At 41.8% G+C, this 25,172-nt stretch overlaps 1 protein-coding gene across 1 annotated transcript in view; it reads right to left on the bottom strand.

Annotated features, from left to right (window-relative positions):
- Nucleotides 1-25,172, bottom strand: part of GRB10 (growth factor receptor bound protein 10) — a 108,459-nt gene that overhangs the window by 65,427 nt on the left and 17,860 nt on the right. The window contains exon 2 of the mRNA XM_075142378.1: nt 18,671-18,764. Within this exon, the coding sequence (XP_074998479.1) occupies nt 18,671-18,764 (94 nt within the window). The remainder of the gene's footprint in view (nt 1-18,670; nt 18,765-25,172) is intronic.

The following is a 25,172-nucleotide window of genomic DNA, read 5'->3' as shown; positions in this document are numbered from 1 at the left end:
TATCTTGTATCAGTGAGAGCTGCAATTTGACATAGCAAAGGTCAGGTTTAGTTGCATATTTATTAAGATTACATATTTTTACACCGAGGAAACTGAATAAAAAGCTTTAAAATACTGTGTGTTTTCCTTATGCTTACATGAATGAAAATTATTATTTTTCAAAATTTATTTTACCATTTCCTATTACACATTTCTACTCATAACGCTCCTCTAAAGTTTTAGATCTTTTTCTTACTGCCCATGTCAGAGGAAAAAAAAAATAATAATGAGCGTGCAAATCAAATATACACAAATAAACAACACTAACAGACAAGTCAGGGTTCAAAAAGGATTTAAAAATTCAGACAGACGAGAAGAGCTACCACGTGTCTTACAAGCCTAAAGCTATTACAGGCAAAGTTAAAAACACAGTCAAAGCCTGTATTGCTTTCCTTTAGGGAATCTGTGTTCTCCCCCCCCGATTAAACACCGTAATACCCAGCCAAATAATCCCAGTTGAACAATCCTTACAAATCGATGTAAGTACCACTGCACGGTTTAGTCCCTCCCGTCCTGCCAAAAAAGCCCAAGCTTTATCCCTGCTCCGGGAAACGTCGTGGGTAACCTCCTAACGCGCTGCTTTTCTGCTCCAGCCAAAGCCTGTAACGCCCTGCCTGCTCCGGTACCCGTGCCGGCGGCTGCTCGGCAAGAGCATCGCCTGCCTGCTTGGGGAAGTCCCTGCCTGGCAGCCAGCAAACCCCAGGCTTCTTGCATCGGGGTTTCATTTCAAAGCCATGCCGCTACAACTTAAATAAAGCTTTCAAGTGAAAAGTGGTTGGATTAATCCAAAAAGTCTGTTAGCGTTTCTCTTCAGGAAGCGATGGGTCCTCAGAGCTGATGCTGAAACGTTATTATTTTTAAATTAGGCGTGCACATCATCACTTGATACCAAGGCTAACCTTTAATTCTACTAACTTTAAACCATGAGTTTTAAAATTTGCTTTGAACAGGTTTATTGCTGGCTTAGAAAGCATATTTAAGAGGATGTAATACAAGTTCCAAAAGTTGCACACAGCAATTAATGAATCAGCTATTCCTCTGAGTTAATTAAAGATTGCATTTTCAGCACATAATAGTTACCTAGCTGTGACCCATGTACTTACAAAGCAGACAACAGGAGTATTTCATATTTAAGGTACTTCTAGTCAGAGTTTAGTTAACAGAACCAAAGTCATATGAAAAAGTAAAATGCTTTAACACCAGGGTAATTTTGGCTTCTTTTACCAGCTCTTTAATTGTTTAGTATTAACTCCAATTGTCATTTCAGTAAATTATCTACAAGTCACTAAACTGAGGAAGAGTTATTTGGAATTGCAACACTGCAATTGCATCAAAAAACCCCCCTAAGAGCCCCCGACTTGGGACTTTCAAACCTGGCACCTGACAAACAACAAGAAGCAAGCTCGCCTACCTTAGCTTCGCTTCATAGATGAAGGCGGCTGCCATCAGATGTCCTCTTATTGCCTTGGCAGCATGTCAATATAAGCTTTCCCTACATTTCTTTGCCCTACTAAGGGAACAACGTTTTGGGGCATACATTTAATTTCATCCGCTGTAACGAAGGACGAACCTCCGCTACGTGAGAAGGGAACGCCACAGTCCTGCCGCACGGATGCCCAGATGGCAGAGCATATTGCTGCAGTCGCATCCCAAATGGCCGTGTGGAGCCACTGCCGAAGGCGTCCGTACCCCACACCGCCGATGCGGAAACCAGTCATTTATAAGAGCTCCGCAATGCTTCCCTCCGCCATGACTATGCTGACCCCAAGAGCTCCTCTTAGCCCACCTTTTTAAAAACAAAACAAACAAAAAAAACCCCAACAACCAAATAAGAACACAAAAAAAAACCGGTGGGGGGGTGGGGTAGGGGGGTGGAAGACAAACCATTGCAGTCAATCACCTGAGACCAGCAATGATACAAAAGAAAAAGTAGTCTGAATTTACCATTCAAAGCTTCAATAAAGAGCAATTATATCAGCCTAACTTTATCTAGACCTAGGAAAAATAGAGATGTACTTAAGTTTCTTCTAGACTCACCAAATTGAGTTTCCTTTTTAAAATCAGCTACTCAAAATGTGGTCCTTCACCATTTAATATCCCGCAGGCAAGCTGCGCCACTTAAAATAAGTCAGGTCAGGTTCACCCAAAAGCGAAAGCTGCAGGTGTGCTATGCACAAGATTCATCACGGCTTGACGCGAGTCAAAACCAACTGGCCAATTACGCTTGTTTTCCTTACGGGACCCACACACGCCATTTTACAAGGTGCGTGCATTCCCGATTCAGGTACCCAGGGTGCCCCGTGATTTTGGGAAGCCAGCCTGCTGCTCTTCTCCACCTGGTTGATTTTCACCGGGCTGTGGGTAGGGACCCTGAAGCTCCCACCTAGGCTCGCCTCCTTGCACACCTACAAAACAACGCTGGAAGATGTTTTCCCCCAAGGGTACTCTGTTAACAGACCATCGCTTCTTACAAGGCAATCTCCATTTCCTTCACCCCACATGACAAGGATGTTGTCAGTACACTCAAACGAGCTTGCAGGGCCCCAACATCCTGCCCTGCACCTCCCAAAATCACACTCACTACTCCTCTAAGGAATAATGCCCCAAAAACCTGCGGGCGCAGGTTCAATGTTTGCAAGAGGTTAGACAACCTGCTCACCTTGCTCTGTTTCACATCTGAAATACAGCCCAGAAAAGCAGAAAAGACTGGTTCCTCCACCAAAAGCACGCCCACGTATTTATAGACCTAGAAAGCCTTAGACCTAGAAAGAGGCAATGCATGAACAGGACAGAGCTGAAGGTAGGCCAAAAGTGTCGCTGTAAAGCCTTAACGCTCTGAAGGACTCCTCTCAACAGTTTTTAACAAGGTCAGTAACTCCAGGTTAGCCACCTTGGTAGCAATGCCCACTGGTGCCCCAGCAGCAAGCTTCCACTGCTTCCGTGACCCCACTGAATGATGCTTCAGTGATGCTACCTTAGCCTTGGAGGTGACCTGTATTCATACTGTAGTATATTCCAGATTCGCTCTCTGATGCGTATTTTTTCTATCTAGTCCCTAAAATTCGTCTAATGCCCCTAACTGCGGTCGCTGGGCACATCATCCACTAGTCCGAGTTGCAGACCTCGTAGTTTAGAAACCCGTCATCTGCAGCACTTTAGATTTCAGAGGGGCTTGGAATATTTTACTGTGCCTGAACTCTCCAGGATTTTTCAACCACTGAAGGACAAACCACAACAACATATACAAAAAGAGTAATTCTCTTTTGCTGTTGAATAGCAGCAAGCTCATACCTGAATTGCAAAGATAAATAAAAAATTAGCAGCCTTTTTTAATATATAAACTTACAAACATACAACTTTATAGAAATTTACAAGCACGTGTATATGTAAACTTGCAAGCAATGTATACCAATTAGGAGCGTTAACAAGACATACAGCCAGTTGAAGACATGTTCTCGCGCAGTTACAAATCCACTCAGACAGTGGTGCTGTAACATACCATAACATTGCACTGCTTCTAACCTCATGCTGTACGTGTCACAAATTGCCCACAATCTTGATTTGGACAGAAAGACTTAAATACTGTTACTGCAATCCTAATACCATTAATGAAATTACATACTAATTGCTTTGGTCAGTAGCACCTCATATACTTTAATTACTTAAGCAGCTGCTTGCTGTTAAGAACTCTAAATTTAGCTACAACTCATGCTATATTTTGATTTTCTTATATTTAGCTGTTTTGCCCCATTTAAGTCTGCTTTTTTTAGCTGAAAATACAACTAGCTTGACAGAATCTTGTCCTTTTTAATAGGCACAAAGAGACTTAAATAATTAACAAATTCAGATCGATCCTCCCCTTGAAGCTTCTTGGCTTTAAGAAAAGTGCCACAACCTTCTTCATCCTCAATGCAAGAACGCCCGCTGCTTTGAAATTATGCATTTCTAAACTATCCTCACATGACACAGCTTGCCATACTAAAGTGCTGTCATGAACCACTTGCAGCACAGTGTTTACATAAAGGCAGAAATAAATACTGTACTGCTTATCGGACAGGTAAGTTCAAAGACAGTGATGACCGAGATTTATTGCTACAATGCTGCACTGTAGTGAAAAATTTTAGCGCAGAACTGACATCAAATTACAACAGAGTTGTTTTTTCTACAGATTTTGCTCCTCCCTCTTATTATGTGAGCTTAATACAAGCCCCAGCTTAGTATAGCTGCTTTATAGACGACGTAAGAAATCCGAGTTACAGAAGTGTACCATTCCAGTTCATTTTAGGGCAGTCTTAACACTGCAGGAAGATTTTTTTCAAAGCTACAGGCACCATACAATATTGCAATATTATCTTTTGCTATTTTACTCCTCTTTACAAAATTCAAAGTAATTTTCTTTGGAACAAAACATATTTTCATTGATGTCCCTCAATCTTTTCTTAGATGAACTTGAGGACCACCTGACTAGAAAAAGAAACAAACAAGCACAGGGTTTGTTTCCTGATTTGACAAATATACAACTTAAAGCACAAACCACAGCAGCTGCACCATAACATCAGAATGTAGTTATCTAAAAAATGAATGAAGGTTGTTTCTGTTTTCCGATGTGTTTGTGCAACTATACATTCTTAACTCTAATTATAAAATGGATGAGACCCCAACATATGGTTTGAGAACAGGAAAGACCTGCACTAAGAGCTTCTGCATCATCTAAAGCACTAGAACCAGCTTCAAAGTTTTCTCTATCCCCAACAGTCCTCCAGAGTGGTCATCCCACAGGCTTCCTTTCAACTTCGTGAACTAATTTTGAGAGTTATCTTGCATCAGGTGAAGAGCAACACTTTTTGTACTTTATTCAAATGAATTACAGATTCTTACCATCTTCCTCTTCCACCACAGTGGGTACCATTTCACTGAGAGCCACTTACTGCTCTTTTCTACCTTATCAACCTCTATAGTGTCCACTGTCAACAACACCCCTCAAATTTTGTCCTCATTAGCTAGTCCCTCTGTTGGCCCCTCCAAAACTGAGGATGCCGTAAAAGGCTCTTTCTTCCCACATGCTCTCAATAAAATGCATCTTAAAGTAATCTAGATGCCTCCATGAGACACGTCAAGGATTTTGACCGATGTTTTTCAGGCAGGCATTCATTAACACGCAAAAAGTACTCACATTGCTTGTATCGGGTCAGTACATAAAGTAGGTTATGCTAAACAGCAGCATTTTCCCAGGACAACTGAATCTATATAAAGGACCTATTACAAGTATAAAATACTGTAAAAGGCATCACAAACCTATACCGCTATTACTATACCCATAGAAGTTTTGGGGATAGATTAACCCTTAAGTTTCTTCCAAGCCTATTTAAAAGCCATTTAACACATGGCATTAAAAATTTATCTTCTACCTCACAGATTTGAAACCACCAAGTAGATAACTTAATAGTACGAAAGCATTTCTTCTCTATCCCTTCTGTGTCAGATTTGTTGGCAGGGGACTGAGTCTTCCTCTGTGTTTTATGGCACTAACATCCAAAGGACTAATTTCAGGCTAGAGCCGAGACATGCACAACATTCCACGTTAACCTCTTGAATTCACTGCCCTTACTCTGTATAGGTCTGCACATTTGCCTGAAATACAAGAAAAGGTTGCTCACAACCAGCTCAGTAGAAATGACGCCACATTTCAACTATTTTTCCTGTTAAAATATCTGTATTTCTAGCCCAGTATAAGTGTCTAAAAATGCTTTTACTGCTGCATTTCATTTCACTTGTCAAACCAGAATAAACTTCCTTCAGAGAAAGTGTTTTTTTGCTATTACAAGTACATTAGGAAGTGTGCCAGCACAGCTGTACCACCAAACCCCTGGGAGACACCAGGCCCTGGGGAATGTAAATGGTCTGAGAACTGCCTACGTGAGAGGACAACTTTTTTCAGGGCAAAGTCATCAGCGCCGCAATCACCAAGTCCTCTCGCTGAAACACCCTCCCTGTAAGAAAGGAGGCTTTCACCCGAGCCATGCCGTCAACAAATTTCTCCCCAATAGTCTCAATTTGCCTTGGAGCCAACAATCTGCCAGATTCATCTCTAAACTTGCTCTTCAGAAAGAGATCTCTCTGTTTTGTATTTCACCAGCCTAACACAGCAGGAGACACATATCCTGGCCCAAACAGCTCGGCACTATTGCCATACGGAGGAAGGGTTGAGAGGTTTTTCTGTTTTGCTTTGTTTGGTCAGTTTTTTAAACAGAAGGTTTATAGAGATACACAATGGTGGAACGATATTACCACAAACATAAATACTGTATTAGTAGACATCTCGGCTCCTACAGTAATGAAAATGAATTAAATCTCTTTCAATAGCTTTACTTCAGCGACATACTAAAACCATCTTAAAGAAACTCCATGGCTTTTCACCATGCTTTTATGCTTCAAGTGGTTTTCCCTTATCTCGTTATCCCACATTTAATGCCCTTTTTCTTTTTTTAGTAAATGTTCCAACATTAACCTGCAAGGCTGGTCACTGTTCCCAATTTTGATTTCAACCCCCATACACACACAGAGAAAGCTCCAACTACCCTTCAGTTTAATTCACTGACCCCCTCCCTACTGTGAGTCAAAAATTATGCACCTTTAATCAAAGTACATTTATAGTACTTAGAAGCTGCATTATCTTTCACCATTTCTATGTCATACATTGAATACAAACAAGTCAATCTACAGAAAAGCTACCCACCATGTCCAAGTAACAGTCTATGTTTTACCCTATGTATGAGGATACAATCTCACATATGTTCACATTTCAGTCTTGATTTCACCTCTTCAGAACTGGCTCTCAATACCATGAACAAAGCAGGACTTCATCTTCAAAAATAGCGTGCGCACTACAAAGCAGATCTCAATCACACACTTGACAGTTTTGCAATAGCAATATCCTCGTTTTGCTGATGGGGAAAACGTAGGTAGACAACTACAGTGATTTGTTTCATCCCATGTAACAGCTAATTTGTTGAACGAGCGTTTCTAACTCTTTGCCCCGCTCCGCACAGCCCAGTGGCCAACCCCAGCAAGTGTTTCCCAACTCCTGCTGGAAGGGTCATGGGGGTGGAGAGCCCATTGCTGCTTCTGTGTGCTCATGTGAAGAAACTACACTTAGCAGCATCCTGCAATGATTTCTGGGGTCCGGTTTCATCAAAACCTCGGGTGAGTCCAATTATTCCGAGCAGCTTATAGCTGCCTGAAGTATAGATGGCTAACTAACAACACATGGGAGTTAGGTTTGCTGCTGCCATCACTAACTGCTATAGTTTGCAATCGCTTGTTGGCATATGAGCGTAAGAGTCTCTGTGCAACGCTACAGCGCAGACTTCGGAAGTTTGTTACTCCATGCAACTTCCAAAACGAGTGAAAAAGGAACCACCCGCCCCCTCCCTTCGCCCCTTCCCCCTCCCCCCCCCCGCAAAAAAACCCTCTGTTATCAATAAAGCAGGCAGCCAGCCCGAGGTCAGTCGTTGCCTTCAAACCGCCTTCTTCCAGCAAGGACTGGCTGTGGGTACAGGCAGTACTCTCTGCAGAGACGGCAGGGCTTACAGGAAGAACCAGCATGTTGCTGTAATCAAACCCTATCCCGTTTTACACTGTTCTTGCTATCTTAAGTCTGACTTTAGCCATGAACCTTTAATCATTTTTTAAACATACAAAATCATGTTGATACTTAAACAAACACAACTTTGCCACTAAGAAAGCCTACTTTCACATTCACCCAACACCACAGAAATTTATCAGCCAGGTATTTTTAATGACATCCATTTTTTCAGATATACCACAGTATATATTCTTCTTGACATAACTAAGCTAAGCTATACTTGCTGATACAGACCATGAGCACATTCCAGTACAACTTGTTTGTCTCTACTAAGGGAAATACGTTCCCCACGCTGGAAAAATCTTAAAATACGCAGTCCTCAACTTCCCAGTCATCTGGCAGAACCAATCTCTTTTATAAACAGATTAGAAAAGGCATTTCTAAGAAAGATGATGTTTAAGCTATAACTTGAATTGGGCATTTTCCTCTCAGCTGTAAGATGTGTTACACCTTTATGTGACAATCCCAGTTTTCTAGTACGTAAGCTCCCGAAAATTGTTCTAATATGCAGAAAAGGATACTAAAACCTTAAACTAATTCTATACTTGTCCAGACTGCTTAACCTAAATTTGCTGTAATAGTGTCAGCCAACTTTTAAAATCCATTCGATTTTTAAGTACAAAGCCAACTTTTGTTTAGCATTTGTAATTCTTCCTCTAATTAAGACCAGCTAACAACTGAAAAGGGAGGGCACCAAGTTGTTGAATCCTAAAGCAGCAGAAGCCTTTGCTGGGAGAACTGCTGTATCACAAATACGCCCCATTTCACCCTTGCGAACGAGTTCGAGAACTCTCGCCCTCATTCTGTTTCTTATCCCTGGAAATGTTACAGGTTATACATTGCTTGCATATTTTTTTATTTAATTATTTTTATTTTTTAGAAGAGGAGCAAAGTGAATTTCTGTATTCATTCCTAAGATGATAAAAGCTCTGCTTAGAGGATGGAGCTCATAAAAAGGTAAATTAACTTATATTTTGCTCCACCTGAGGCACTGGAAAGAAGAGACAGAAACCAAAGGTTAGGACACTTTTATCATTAGGACAAACAATGGAAGGAAACCAAGAGCTGTACTGCCTGTTCTCCACCCTCTCACTACTTTGATAGAGACCAAAAATACAACCTTGAAGGTCAGGGGAAAACAAAAACCTAAAAATTGAATACACATCTCAGAACTGTTTGCAGATGAGAGGGCTGCATTGTGTCAGCTATTAGAAATTATCTGCCATCACAAGAGAGATCAAAGGTGCGTGGCTGATCAGAGACAGGACACAAATCAGTTCAGCGTGCTTTAAATGGGGGTGGGAGTAACCCAGGGCTTTAACTGAAGGAGTTAAATGGATTTCATTGCGAGGGAGGGGCGGGGGGGAATATATCTAGTCCCAAAATCGCTAAATATACTGGTGAACTAAGGCTGTTAAAACGTTTCTTGCGAAGCTCAAGTCCAGCCAATCTCAAGAATTCAGGGAGCAGTTTCTGGAATTACAACTGCCTCCACTTTGCCACACCACTACCACCACACTCTTGGAAATAAGTTTCATAGGAAAAAGGGTCTGTTTTCCCCCGTCGCCTTCAGAAAGCAGAGAGACAGACAGTAACACTGTGCTCTTTTTACAGATTTTACTAAAGTAGACAGATTTAAAAAAGAAAATAGCCTCTGCCATCAGTCACAGTAATTTCAAACATTAAGTGCATTGCAGATAAATGGCAATTTCTGATCTATTTATAGGTGACACTCTTAAATGTCCGAATAAGCAGAATAGCTTTATTTCAGACTTGAACAAACAGTCATGAAACCAGATTAGCACCCTAGAGCTTTCCATGTAATCAGATACTGAAAGGCAGTTCCCTCTCCATTAAAGCTGACCTTGCATAGTGACATTGTACTTTTATCTCAAAAATTAGAGATACTTACATTTTCAAAAATATTCTTTTAAGCAGTATTTCATAACAGGGAGTACAGCTGCAGTGAGTATGGATTCTTTCCATCTCTGAATATACCCTTCCCCTTTACATGGCAAACTGCCTTTGAAATTTAGGATTTGATTTTGTTAAGGTGCCAGAATTTGAAGTTAATATTCTGATGCTGCAGAGACATTGTTTTTACTGAACAACTGTCATTGTTACGGCATGATTAAAAAACTAGGCTACATAATAAATCAACTTTCCTAGCTGGAAAGCTCATTAGTACTGAGACTATTTAAGTGCCCACAGCCATATTTTGACATTTGACTATAACACCTTCACTGAAAGGTTCAAAAGCTTCTTACATAAAGCCAAATACACTGAAAACACGCCCCCTAACAGGGAAGCATATGCAAAACCCACAGATGTGCAGGAAGATGGTGGAGTGGCACAGGAAAGTATTCAACTCAGCCACGTTAAAAATGTCATCCAGAAGTTATCAAAAGAGCCTTTGCTGATAGTATTAGTTTCCACCCTTCCACTCTCCTAACATCTTGACAGTACAAATTTAGCCACATTACAAAAGAAAGCATAAAAGCAATAAAAGTTATTCCAGAAAACATATGAGCTCATCCCAAGATCTTACAGTTAACTTGTATTGATTAAATTAGAAGAGGGCATTTCAGATCACTAAGCTCAATTATGGACCATTAACTCAAATGCAAGAAATAAGCCATCGAGGAGGCAGAGGACAACCTGAGACGACACGTCTCCCCATACCTGTTGGACAGTAAATAAATCAGTATATAAAGCAATAAAAAAAAATACTGGCATCTATTGCACTTGGTTGCTTTAGTGATCTGCTTACAGAAAGGATGGGGATGACGCAAGTTGCTAAGTAAATACATTTACAGAGGAGAGAGCACACTACCCATAGGATCTTGGACTTTCTTTCTCACAAAAGACATCAGATAAGTGCACAAGAAATGAGCTCAGCTCAGGTACCTGGGAGAAGCACCTTATCATGAGTAGATATTGAGACACCGTTTTCCCTCCGGTATCTGAATTTCCCCAAACACACCATTTCCAACAGAAGCGTTGGACTCACGAGCTCAAGCCCCAGAAATGAAAAGCCAGAACATCATCATCTCCGTGAAGGACTTGCAGGTTGACTTCCCCTGGGCGGCCTCTCGCAGCCCGCGCAAGGCGCTGCTCCTCCCAGGCAGTCACCGGCGAGGCTGTTGCATCAGGCTGCGGGCAGACAGGCGCTCGGCAAGCGGCCAGCCGCCCCGACACAACTGGAGTAGCCACACACACCAGCACAGAAGTATTTCTGCCGCCGATGACATCACCTTGCTGAGCTGATATACCTCCGGGGAAGCGTGCCAACAGTAAACAAATACACGATGTGAACGTCTGCCTCCTGCTAACAGGGCAGACTCCCATAACAGACGAACAGGTTTACGTACCTACCTCACGGCACCCCCGCCCCTGCCCGGCTTCCCCAAAGCCTGCCCTTTCACTCAGCCAGTTCTTGTGCCGCAGCTGCAGCACAGAAAGTCTTCCACAAGATGCCCAGGAGTGCACACCCCCAGACAAGAAGAGAGGGCATCCCTACACGCTATCCCTTGCATTACCTAGCCGAAGGATGCAAAATGATGACTGCTCCAACAGTCTTAGCTCTGCTTCAGTGGTAGCAGGAAATGCACATCCTGCAATATTAAGGACAAAAGTGAATTAAAAAGCACGTTTTATTTTACAGTTTATTTCACAGTGTCTCCTTCTCCCTGTTTGATTTGTGGTGGGTTTCTTAAAAGAGTCATCACTTTAGGCTTATACTAGTACTAAGCTAACTTGTTCTCCAACAGGTAACACATAAGTGGTGAGGGAGGTAAATGTCCTCTTGCTCTGAGAAGGATCTGGAAAGAAGCAATTTACACCTTCGCCTCCCAAAGCCTTAGACAAGAATTTAACAATAATAACAAGAAAGGAGCTTTGAATCACCCTAAATTCACACCTTGTGAATCTACTCCCCCCGCCCCATCCCACGATAACTGGAGATATAACTCTTGAAAAAAAGGTGGAAGAAATCAATCCCTCCATCTTCAGTATGGAGGAAAAAACAAACAAAAAACCCCCAACAAAACAAACTTTCTCAGACGTCATGCACCCACACAGCTTCAGCCCCCGAGGGACAGGTATGGTGCGTCATGGACCATCTCAAGCAAGCAACCCAACTCTCCAGCCCAGCTCCACCTGCTCTCCCAATGCAACCCATCTCCACTCCAACGTGGCAAGAAATTAATTACAAACATGGCAATAACTTTACCATTTTTCCACAGGCCACAGAACAAAATAGGCTTAAAATTTACTTTGACCGTCACATAAATAGGAAAGATTAATTTTTAATATTGTAATACTTCTTGCTTTAGGCTTACTTTAAAATTCTCAATTTTTTCTACATCTCCACTTGTAAAACTTCCAATGAATAAAGGCCCCAAGGCAAATCATGTTACACCCTATACAACCAAGACAGAGGGCTCCTCCCCTGCACTGAATCCTACCTCTTCAGAGCAATTTATCTGAAGGACACACTGAATCCTGAGAGACTGTAAACAGGCTTAAAATCCCATGCTTGCAAACTATGAGATATTCGACCTTTTTTTATTTGTATCAGGTGGCTTCAGAGGAAGACATTTAATTTTAAGGATGTCCAAAATTGAAGATTTGCAAAGCTGATACTAAAAAGTTGATATATGAAAAATAAAATAAAATAAAAAACAAACAAAAAAGAACCAATAAAAATAAGAGAAAATACATCAGTCATCTACAAATATGTTTCTCTGAACATGCATCATTTTAAACCATTTTTGGTCTGCTGCTTCTCATTTCACTGATTTCACTCAATCTTCATTAGCAGCCTTATATATACAGAGTCTTCCTGCTAAACTCAATCAGTTGGTCTATTTTGTCATCCTGTAGCTTGCTGCAAATCTCTGAAATTATCTGTACTAAACACTAACCTACTTTGTCTTCTCTTTTTATCTGTTGTGTTGTTTGTTTTTTTTTTTTTCCCCCCAGAGTTCTGTCAGCCCAAGGGTTTGGGAACTAATATAATGAGGGAAGTTAAACTTCTACACAGCTATTACGGGTGCCCTCCTAGTAACTGTGCTAACAAGATTCATCACCAAGTACAATGGAAGCCTTCTCCAAAACAAGACAAAGGTACTGTAATGAGCTAGGCAGCAAGTGAGGGCTCTGCTCTCTGCGTAAGGGTAGTCAGTGTAAATCTTTTTGGCGCTAATGGTGGTTTTTTCCTAAGGCTGGACAATGACAACAACATTTATACAATACAGGAGAATTCATGAATGTCTGGCAGCTTTTGGCATTGTCTCTGCAATACAAACAAGACTATCTGTTTATCATTCTACGTTTTCAATTCAGTACCAGCTGGATTCTGCAAAAACATGGGTTAGTTCTGATACACCAAATAACCGACTCATCCCAGTGGGATCCCACAACTCAAGCATATCAGAAGTAGCACCGTCCGTTATTAAACATGCTCCTCCCTAGCCACAGAACAAATAACAAAATCACCTCAACCTGACGTGCCTATCCTGAGGCACATACAAAAGAAAAGATATTAAAAGCAAGTAATAATAGCAGTGGTGGAGAAAAAGGGCGCTACAGAAGATTATTTCTCTGGGCTAAACCTTAGGCATTGTAATACATCTACGCCCATACTCATTCAAAAGTCTGTCCGTATTTACATGGGCTTGTATTTTTTGGACCCAGGCAGCGTGCTAGAAGGGTAGTTTCCACCACCGCTGACATTTACCATCTCTATAAAAGTTAATGTATTAGCTACTAGCCAGCGAGGTACAGGAGAGCATCTACCTCAAGAGCAGGCTGCAGTGCAATGCAAGTTGGCAGTTGCTCTGGATCCTCCAGTTTCAGTGGGAACGAGTCATCTGTACATACAGGCAGGAAAGTTAATGCCAACGGATCTGCAACCCCAGCATCTTCATCGCCTCACTATAGGCAAGATTTCCTACCGTGACCAACCAAGAAAGACCAAAGGATGAGCTGGCTGTTGGAAAAGGACAGTTGTCAGCTAGGACAACTCATATCACCATCTTCTTTCTGCTGCCAAAGCCACCGGGCTATGGAGACAGAGGTACTGCAATATTCAGCTTGGCTCTGTCCACGACCTGCTGTGACAAAAAGCATCAAGTCCAACAAGAGCCGAGAGCATCTCAGGAGGGAAGACCGCATGCGAATGCATTAATAAAAGGAAGATAAATCTTGCATCACAGACCCACAGCAAAACACATTTGTACAGACACTGACAATCATCCCACAAGTACACACATACAGAAAGTGCCAGAATTGCATGTCTAATACTTCCACTAGAAGTCAAGAAGACAGAATATATCTTATTTATGCCTGGCTTCAAAATCCTGAATAAGAAGTAGCTACACTACCTCAAAAAGTACACGTCAAGTAAAATAAAAGGCAGTGCCCATAACTTCACGGCCGGGACTGGAGTTGGCACTATATGCTGCTTGTTAGAAAAACAAACAGAAAAATGAGCTCCGAAACATGCCTCAGCAAAGAAAAACCCAGAAGTACAGAGCAAGACAAGAAACAGCGGTAGCATGGCTGGCAGGTTAAACCCCCCTGAAGTCCGAGAGTAAACCAATTCAGTTGGGCTTATGGTTTTCTGTAACATGGTGTATTTTTGTAATCATACTTCATATGGCAAGGCCACTCCTAGGCAGCACAGGAAAATCCATAGGATAGACTTGTCTTGCTCCCGAGACACATTCAAGGTTAGCTTTGGTGGCACCGCACAGCGGTGCGCTCAACCAAGAGGAACGGAGGCTGCACTGCCAGGGTGCTGGGGGAGAGAGGAGAACCTGCAGCATCCTTTGGGATGGGACAGGGAGAACGAGTGCTGGAGCCCATCACGTCTACGAAAAGCCTCAAAACGGCATCTCCATGTGTTTTGATTAAAATCACTGCTATGGTCCCCAGCTCTGCCCCTCGTTACTGGACGGGGTACAAACGCTGTAGGCTACACACTGCAGAGGACCTGTCATTGCAAAATATTAAACATTTATGAGTGCGACATGTTTTGCAAAGTGAGATGTGGCTGAGGAGGCTACAGTTTCTTTCATCTTCACACTCCACTCCTGAAGGGAAAAAAATTAGAAAAATAACAATACCTGTCCCATCCTAAGCATGCTCTCACTTCCTCTTTTTCTTGGTGTTTTTAAAGATGGTAAATAATTGTTATGATTCTTTCTTAACCTGCTTCCTTAACTCTTCAGGAAATGCCACATAGTTTAGACATATTTTTCTTCTCCAAGCGTAGAGGCTTTACTACAGCTTCTGGAAGGACTGCTCAAGAAATACTTGACTTGCTGTTTATTAAATGCCAAATCCTGGCTGGCTGTTGCTAACTTTCTATAACTTTCAACCGGTAGCTGAAACATATCTGGTCCTTTACATCAGTGGATAGTTCAGATAGTTAGTATTGTTCAGATGGATGAAGCGCACTCTTTCCCACTGCATTTTATTTATGAAGTAGCTTTTGGGGAATACAGGTAAGAAATCCTAGTTCCTGCTCTCTGCGTTTAGTACCTTTATGCAATTTGCCCAGCTAGCAGAAACATTGAGAAGTGAATACTAAGTAATGGCTTAGATACAAAAATACTTACTGTTGTAATTATTGTTAAAGTAAGCAAGTTTATCAGCATACATACACATAAGCAGTTAGTGAACTATTTCTAGGAAAAAATACTATTCCATCTGCACTCAACTTCTTACATCTGTTTCATATGAAACCTGCTTATTTTAAAGACTCCTCACTTTACAAAGAGTATTCTCTGCTCCCCAATCTTTACAAGATATTCTTTGAAAACTAAAAGCTGAACAGTTATAAAGCATCTGCTTGTGTAAAAAGAGTGATTCAGCAGGAAACATGTACTTGAAATACCCTTCACAAGAAAGAGCTTATTCATGCAGGGACAGTTGGCAGGGATATCTCAGTCTCCACTTGAATGCTCTTTTTCCAGCTTGTGTTGAAGGGATTCAGATCCTGGGAGGAAGCTAATCACCATTTTTATAGGCCGTGGAAAGCAGGGTCTGGTTCAGAATTGCAAGTGCTTGTACCAAAGCTCTCTCACTGAAAAGCAAAGGGCTATAAGTTAATGTTCAACAGAAACTGGCAAATCTGCTGCGCTCACTGAGCAGTGTGGTCAGGTGTGAACTGGAAGTGTATACATAAAATAACGTAGTAAGCATGGTTGCTCAGAGTTCAGCTGCAGCGCTTAAAGGCACAGCACACTAAAGGGAAAAAGGCAGAGAGCACCTAACACGAAATATTTTAGCCAATTCTAATCCTTCCACAATTTCTGCTCATGTTAAGTATATACTAAACTAGCTTTGTTGTAAGCCTACCAGTTTTCCTTAAAAGTCTTGCGAAACACAGGAATAAAAGCTTTAGATCTGCTAGGCGGTGTAAGCTGAAGTCAGCAAGTTATGTTGTATTTAACTGGAAGCAAAGTTTGCCAATCTGTTGCAAATATCTATCATCTGCATAAGACAGACATACCACCAGATTAATTTATTAAATGCAAGCAGTGGTCCCGCAAGTTACTTCTGGATACAGGTTTACTCTTAAGTTTTTCACTGAAGTCAACGCCAGCAAAGCTTTAATAGAAAATAATGGATAACAGAGTTTAGTGTAAAGGTAAAAAAACCAAAGCAAACAGCTGCCACAGAACTTAAAACCCCACTTTATGTTAATAATCTAGTCTTCCTATTTATTGTGTGACTAATATGACTGCATCAGAGCTAGTTCAGACCACGTCACAACTCCCTCTGAAGCTCTTCATGTTTCTTTTTTCTATGTATTATTCATTAATCAGTTACTGGAATATGTGGCAGCTCTTAAAATACTTGTACTTTCAAGTTATTGGACAAGAAGGTGTATTTCATATGCTATGGAAGAGTGTAGACGCTCACACTCAGAACACACACACAAAACATGACATACCATCATGCTTACAGCCACTTCCACTTCCAAAAAAATATTGAAGCAGCGGGTATCATGCCTGCAAGGCACGTTGCTTCCCTCCAACACTGCAAAAAGATGAAGGTGCTACAGCCCAGCGCAGCATCAGAGGCCACCACTGGGCATTCAGGCTTCAGGTCTTAATCCACGCCACTTACGTAACAGCGTTTCATGGTCACGGGGGTAGGCAAGATTAATAATGTGCTAAATACCTACTTCAGCAACGAAATCAGGAAGATTTTAGAAATACTGGATTTGTTGTCAGTCAGCTGACACAGGAAAAAAATCCCAAACAATTTGTAGGTGTAAAAGTGATCTTTACTTCAGAAAGTATTGGGAAAAACATTAACAGAGTCTTGCTTTAGAAACAGGCATTAAACTGCCAGTATCCCCCATGCAAAGCATTCTCTTTAAAGCTAGCTGTTTCGTAAATTAATTTGGACCAGTTTGCCTGCAGGCATTTGTCTCAAAGTGGCTGAGGCAGAGCCACACATCAGGTGACACTGTATGGATCCTTCTGCAGTACTACAACATTGATAGAGAAAAAGAAGGAGCTGAAAAGGAAGTAGGAAAATGTCAGGCTGCAAAACTGGCATTTTGCCATCAAAATGCAGTACTACCTCTCTCTTCAATAAATGTTCAGACTTCAGAAGCAGCAGCCACACATACTTTAATGCATGAACTTAGACCACACAGGATGTGTTCCCCCAAAAAATCCCTTGATTAAAGGGTATTTACAAACCCCTTCAGAAGAAGTCACCTATATAGATCTGCTCCAGGACTTGCGCATCCCAAGGTAGGTGAAATTAATGTAACAATACCATTCTAATAGAAGTGAAAAGTGGAATTTATAAACTCTGTGCTGTATGCATGCAAGCATGACATAACACACTGCCTGTGCTACTAGAAGTTTTAGATTGGATAACACGGCAACCTGTTATCTTCTATTTTCAATTGAAAGCAAAGCTTTAAAAAACTGGAGACTTGGGGCGTGGGGAGGGGAGTAAATTAAAATACAATCCTCATTACATTCTGGGACTTGTTTGCGAAACTTAAATAGTCTTGAGGATCTACCAGTCATGAAATTCCAGTCTTGCTGCCCTTGGCAAACAAAAGAAGCTGGATTTTAAAAGGAAAAGTTAAGCATGTCATATTTGGCAAATATTTTAAGTAACATGTTCATGAACTTTTTTGTTTCAATAGCCTTGTGCTGACTGCAATACTATTAGCTGTTGCACTGAAGAAACAATATTTGAAGATGACCTTCAAGGACTTGGTTCCAAATTAAGCCATCAGGAACCCTGAGAGTAAGGGGGTTCACTGGTTAAGACGGCACTCTCTATTATTAATTATTCCAAAGCCAAAAAAATAAAGCTGAGCTAAAAAAATCCCTGCTGTAATAGTAACTGATTTTTTGTAGAGATCCAAACAGACAGAAATTGGTAAAGAAAAACTTTTAAGATTTATTTTAACTTTTTATGTGTGATCCTGTTGAATTACAGAAGCTAAACTATTGCACCAGCATTACAACATCTAGTTCAGGACTTACTTTCCCCAAATGAGCTGACTTCTGTCATGCAAAGCAAGTAAACATATTTTTCTCTTCTTTTCTCCTATTGCAAAAGTTGAGCCAGAGCCCTGGAACCCTTCTTATGGCAGTCAAAGATTTTTTTTAAATGCAACTTTAACATTGCAAATGTTGAATTCAATTTCAGTACTACCCTTCTCCCTCCCGCTAAAAACAGAAGAATATTCCTGCCACCCAGGCTAGCAATCCCAGTTTGGGCTACAAGGTTTGAGAAGCATCACAAGTTCTTCGTCATCTCCATCCATAGCTCAAAGGACAGTTATGACAAAAACCAATTTCTTCAGCTCTCCTCCTCCAATGATCCAGAACTTTTTTCTTCTTTTTTTTTTTAATGAGAAGGAGAAACGGCAACATAGAGGCAAGGCCATCTCTGCATTCCCTTAAGGATCCTGGATTCCCACCCACTGTTCCTTACCTTGGTGATTCAGGGAGATGCGGTTAGATGGTTCTTGGAAGCCTGGTTCCACCAGATCCCGCCGACCATGAGCCGAAGTCTGATCTACATTGTCCTAAAAACAGAAGAGAAGAAAAATCTTATCAAAACCAGGCATTCTGTACTCTCTGTAAGCTACATTGCACAGAGCCAAACCACTGATACAAAAAAAAAAATATCCTGCCATACCTCTGAAAGGAGAAACCAATGTCAGAGAAGAAGGGCGGGGGGGGATTATAGGGAGACACTAGACTGTCACATTAATACATGTGGCATGAATGCAGAATCAATGACTATGCCGTTGGCTCATCTGTACATCAGTGTGCATTTCAAACTGGGAAATAGTGATGTCAGTGTACTTCCTAGTTTAACAAAAGTTTCTTCTTGCATCAAATTATGTGGAGGCTTGGGGCTTTGTTTTCTCTAATTCCAAGTCTGTGGCTTAGGGGTTTGTAACTAATTAACTGGACTGAAACAGATTCAGTAGTGAACTACTAAACCTCAAGAGGAATCAGAAGTTCAGTTTAGATAAACATCCATGAGTCTGGATGCCAACCTGTTTTTTAGGTTTGTTTTTTTTTTTTTTTCCCCCCGTACTAGAACTCTCACAAGATCAGGTTTCAAGAAGTTTTAACACAGACCGAATTTGGCTAAGTCTAAAATACCACGGTTTCTCACAGATCTTGCCAAAGACAATGACTAGGAGAAAGCAGGAAAATTGAACAAAAAATAAGAAAAGCAAGATAAGTCACATTGCGTTTTAGAAGTATGAGAAGGAAATTTAGAGCAAGTACAGAGTTTTACAAAGTTGGCATACCTTTGCATATGCCAGTTAAGGGTGGGTATGGAAAAACAGAAGCAAGTGCATGAAGTTAGCTGCATTGATATATCACTGACCATAAACTGCTGCAGTGATATACGTGACTGTACACAGGTTCCTGCTGTGCCCAAAGTGTGGGATAAATACACAATGGCATAACCCGCATTTATGTCAAAACATAGGAATCACCTTCACGGCAAATGACGTTGTAATTAAGGCAGAGCAGCAACATGCACACAGTAAGTGCCAATTCAACTATGTGCAACCATGAGCTCTCAGCCCAACATTTCCAGTTTACAGAATACAAGCTAATGCTCAAAAGCATAACTGATGTAGTGTTCAAGGATAAGAACTGTATATAGTTATACAGGATGTGAAATAAGTTATATCATCTCTTCTTCAGAGAGACTGTCTCAAACAGCAAATACTTGAGCTTTGAATCAAGTACTCAAGCACCGCTCTTGAGTGCCTTCACCACCAGGGATCAATTCAGAAGCCCACAGGCATTTATAAGACAAGAACTGCCAACATTGGTATGACTAAGGGAGGTTTTTACAAGTAAACAATATATGATAAAATACATATGGTATCCATCTATCTATGCCAGATACAACTGGGACCACTCAGACTTCTGCCTCTGTATTGGCTACCTCCCCTTATAGCTCTTTACATCCTTGCCACTGATTTTCACAACACTGGCTGTTGTTTCACGAGCCACATCTAGATAATCTCAAAAGTTTTTGTAGTTGCTTCTTAGGAATAAAAAAAAAAAAAAAAAAATCAGACCTCCCGTCAGCACAACTGTATTTGTTCTTACTTTCTTGAAACACGGCAATATTTTTTAGATCTTTCTCTGGAGCTAACTGAATACGTGTTAGGAACAGGCAACTCATAAGCTCCTGTCTCTGTCAAATCCCTTGCAACTGCAATGTTAGGATCCCTTGCATCCTAACATTACTACCGCTTTCGGAGCGCTACTCGTTTTCACCGGATGTATCTCATTTTCTCCGGGATACCACACAGCCAGCACTGACCTGGCTCACAACATCTCAATTTTAAATTTTAGGCAGGAAATTTGGAACTTGCAGCACGAGAAGGCCACTGCGGGAAGCAGAAAGCACATACAAAACTAAGAGTCTGCTCTCCAGAAAGTTTACCATAATTCTTTCAAAGGCTCCAAGGACAACATGGAGGTGGAGATGTTTACCTAGGAAACGTTTCAGTCAAAACTCAAAGCTGAAGTCGATTGCTCTTCCATTATTTCAAACCTAGTACAAAGGTTGAGGTGAATATCGCAGGCATGGAGAACAAAGCAGCAGAACATCCTTTCTTCTAGTGTAGAGTCTTCCTTGTGCGTTTCCCCCCATGTAATTCAACATCATGTATTTTTATTGGGTAGCTAAAACCCCACTGCCAGTTTAGCAGCATTAGTTCCACTTCCCAGGAACGAGTCCAGACATCCGATGCGTGAATGTAGTTGCATATTGCCTCTCGGCTGGGAAGAGCAACAGGACATCCCAACAGAAACGAAAGGTGGAACAGGAACACTATTTGTTTTGAGCTATTTGTTACACACCTGAATGTGTTTTCAGTTGTCTCAAGTCATAAAAGTCCCTAGTGGAAGGCGAGATTCGTGCAGTACTGTGTAGTAACAGAGGAGATGCCAAGATGCATCTTTTCACCTTTGGGTTTCCCACAGCAGCAACACACAAACACTTCACTGAGAAGACCTCATTTCAGGCTTACAGCTGGCTGCAAGTCTGTAACTCTTCAATTAAAACAGATTTTTTTAAACTAGCAATTGCCAATAATTTACAGGAATAGGCTTCATCCTCTCTGGAATCATAGAATCATTAAGGTCGGAAAAGACCTCTAAGATCATCAAGTCCAACCATCAACCCAACACCACCATGCCCACTACGCCATGTCCCTAAGCGCCTCATCTACACGGCTTTTAAATACTTCCAGGGATGGTGACTCAACCACTTCCCTGGGCACCCTCTTCCAAGGCCTGACCACTCTTTCAGTAAAGAAATTTTTCCTCATGTCCAATCTAAACCTCCCTTGGTGCAACTTGAGGCCATTTCCTCTCATCCTATCGCTAGTTACTTGGGAGAAGAGACCAACCCCCACCTCGCTACAACCTCCTTTCAAGTAGTTGTAGAGCACGATGAGGTCTCCCCTCAGCCTCCTCTTCTCCAGACTAAACAACCCCAGTTCCCTCAGCCGCTCCTCATAAGACTTGTGCTCCAGACCCTTCACCAGCCTTCACCTTACAGCTGTACCAGAAGATGCTGAGAACCACAGGCCTCGTTCACAAAGCTTAAGCCAAAGTCATGGTAAGATATACCAAAGTTTTCAGAAGCAGGGGTTTCAGTGACTAATGATTGCCCGCGCTGCCCTTAAAAGCTGACGCCCCTGCCTGTTTCCTTAGGTGCAAACCCCTGCCCAAAAGGTCTGCAGACGTCTCCTGCAGCTTGAGCAAAGTGTGGAACCAAAGATTTCCTCCAGGCACTGAGGGCCAGCACAACCCAGGTGCTAAAAGCAAAGCAACGTGCATAAACAAAGCCACACCTGTTAAAGCAAATGCAGGCAGCAGAGGAGAAAAGGTAAGGGCGGTGCGATTTAAAGAGCTCAGGGTAGTTTCACATGACCCTCCAGAATCTGTTTGTGGCCGTTGTGCGCAGACAAACAGTGGCACTTGGCCAGCTGCAGCAGAGATCAGACAGACACTGGCACAAGGTTAAAAGAAGAAAGGGGAAAAGTTGTTATACAATTGCTCCATGCCAGCGGCCTCGTTGTCGGGCTCCAGCTCGGGGCTGTGGCCGAGGCCCTCGGCAAGGTGGGCACCTGCTTTGGTCCGTCACCATCCCCCCCGCTGCTGCTGAAACCGGGCTCCCAGTAAGTCATGTGTTTGCTCCATGTTTTAATCCCCAGCTCTCCCTCCTCTTCCAATAAATGCTCTCAATATGAAATTAAAGCGTGTTACTTAACTTACTGTACCATGCAGCTACTGCAGTATTTTTAGAAGCTAGCTGAGCATTAGCCCTCGCCGGCTTGTTTGCATGTACTATTTTCTCTGTCAGTAAGCGTCTGCGACCAAGGATGATTTAATTCGAGCACTCTAGCAAGAGTGCTAGAAGGATCTGCAGCAGGGTTTATTTTTTACAGAGTCCTCTAAAGGATTAGCATTTCATACAGCCAAACGCACCATCATTACAGGTTAGATTTCAGTGTCCTTTTGCAAACCTGTATTGCACGACGCAAAATGCGACATGCTTGCATCGCATTAAGAGCCAAAGTCCACTCACAGACAGTGTTATCTCTACATATCAGTAACCAGGACAATCTGGATTTATTTTTCAACCTATAACCAAGCCTTTCAAGTTGCACTCCTTCAACTATGACATACAATGTTTGCTGCTGTTTGTGATAGCATGATAAGCATTTCAGTTATCAAAGAAAATATTAAATCTGGTCTTTTAATCAGAGACTCAGACAGCCATATACTATAGCAGCTCTGCTGTCTGCACACGTGCTCTTTAATCACTTCTTCGGCTCCAAGTGCTACTGTTCCTACCTGCAGTTTAGCGCAGAAGAGTATTTATCAGTACAAGACAGCATTATTAGGCTGACCAGCCTGTTGCTACTACTGTATTGCTGCTTCTCTCATCCTGGTTCCTTCAGCAAAGGTTATCCAGTCAGTCATTCAGGATAATCTTACAGGTAAATAGGGCTTAGAGAAGGGAGGAAGCAGATTCTAAAGTACAAATAATAAAGTATCATCTATACTTCCCTTCTTCTTTCTTTGCAAAGAAAGGGGCCTGACATTAGCAGAGACAGACTAGCTTCTCGAGAGGTCTGGAAATCCCCTTTTACTGAAGGCTTCAACTTTTTCTAACTTCAGCAGTCACTGGAAGTTTACAAGATGAAGGAAGGCTACAAGTGGCAGCACAGCTTCTCGGAAGCTCCTGGGAGCACGGCCAGACCAAGGACGTCCAGACCACCAAGACGACAGTCCCTGGTTTTGGATTTACTGTAGCTGTCTGCAAACCCACGCAGCCATGCCCCTGAACAAAAGGTTCAATTGAGCAAGAGTCACGCGTACTCATGCCAGCAGTCCCACGGCGACAAATTAAGATCATGACATACTTCTGATGTTTGTACACCGTCCAGCACAACAGAAAGTCAAGTCAGACATGCTGACAGGTCCCACTGCGGTTCAGGAGACTATCAAGGCAGATACACCTCAGTTTGCACAGAGGCACTCCTGCTGCACCAGGAGCTCACTGCCTACCTGGCAGTGCTACTTTATCACATCGAGGTAGAGGTCTTAAAACTAGTCGAGCGTGAAGAGAAAATTAGCGAAGTCATTACTTGAGCCACTTTAGCTTTACTCTGTTCAGGCAACATGTGAGAAGCAAAATGAAGGATCTTCTGATAGCACAGACTGAGGAAACTATTGCAAAGTGTTCAAGTAAGTGGTTTCCAAAAAAAGCAATTATTAAAATTTACTGAAGAGGTGTCCACCAAGGGCTGTGAGAGAGTGGACACAGCTCCAGGCTCCAGAAGCAGGAAGGGGATACTTTGAGAAATTACACTCTTTGTATCTGCAAGTTGTTGCTCTTAGATGAAGGACACAGAGGTAGACAAACATTTCTTTATCTGACCCAGTACTGCCATTCTTACCATGCTCTGGAGTTTCCTTAGGCAATAAACAGATTAGGCAGCATTTCTTCTGAGGACCACTTCATATGATTCTTCACTTCCCAAACAAAAGACTATTTGCATTTATGTAAAGTAACTTTCTGCATTGTTTTCTAAGCTACGCTGCTTCTTTATACCATGATTTTACAGCTTTGGTTTACTTAAAGCATCAAATGTACAAGGAGAATAGACTCAATTATGGGAAGTGCCGAGTAGCCAGCTATTCATCTAAGTAAACTTTCCTATAGCTTACTGCTATCCACAGCCATCCACAGAGTTTCTGTTCTGTCACTCAATTTTACTCTTAGCCCTGTGAAGGCAAACACACAGGCTATTACAGGAAGAAATCCACCTGACAGATCCAGACCAATGTTCAAGCTCTAATCCAAACGCCACAGCGTAGATCAATTAGTAATGCATATGACGCTCCTTTCTTAAAAGACTTAGGTCACTGGGCTTCTTAGTGGCTAAATACAGCAGCACAGTCCCCTACCAGATAGCTCTTTGGTACAACATATTTTCAGCCTTCTGACACGCCAGAGCTTGAGGAAATTTGTCTTAAGTACAGTCATGAGGGAAGGGCAAAGCTCTTGGGTTTGTCCAAAGTCACTGCTTTTGCAAATGATTTCAAGTTTACTCAAACACAGTTTGTATTTTTTACCGTCTTCTGCCACAGCTCCAATCACATCTTCCCTAGGTCAGTGCTTAACATGTCATAGAAATAAAGAAAAAACAGGCTTTGCACACTAGGCAAAAAACTTTAAAGCGCATTCTCAGACAACCCACATATTACATAATTAAAGACCTGTAACTAGGTTTCCTGCCTCTTAACTATAGTCATTTGACTAGGTAAGAGCCAAGTAAAAGGCTCAGTAAGTCAACAGAGTAACTGTGAACCTAGAATTTTAGCATTCCCATTGCTAAGAGAGCTTGTACAAACAAGGGCTTAAAATAAAG

Source organism: Calonectris borealis, chromosome 2, assembly GCF_964195595.1.
Source record: "Calonectris borealis chromosome 2, bCalBor7.hap1.2, whole genome shotgun sequence".
NCBI lineage: Eukaryota > Metazoa > Chordata > Aves > Procellariiformes > Procellariidae > Calonectris > Calonectris borealis.
This window is presented reverse-complemented; position numbering and strand designations above follow the sequence as displayed.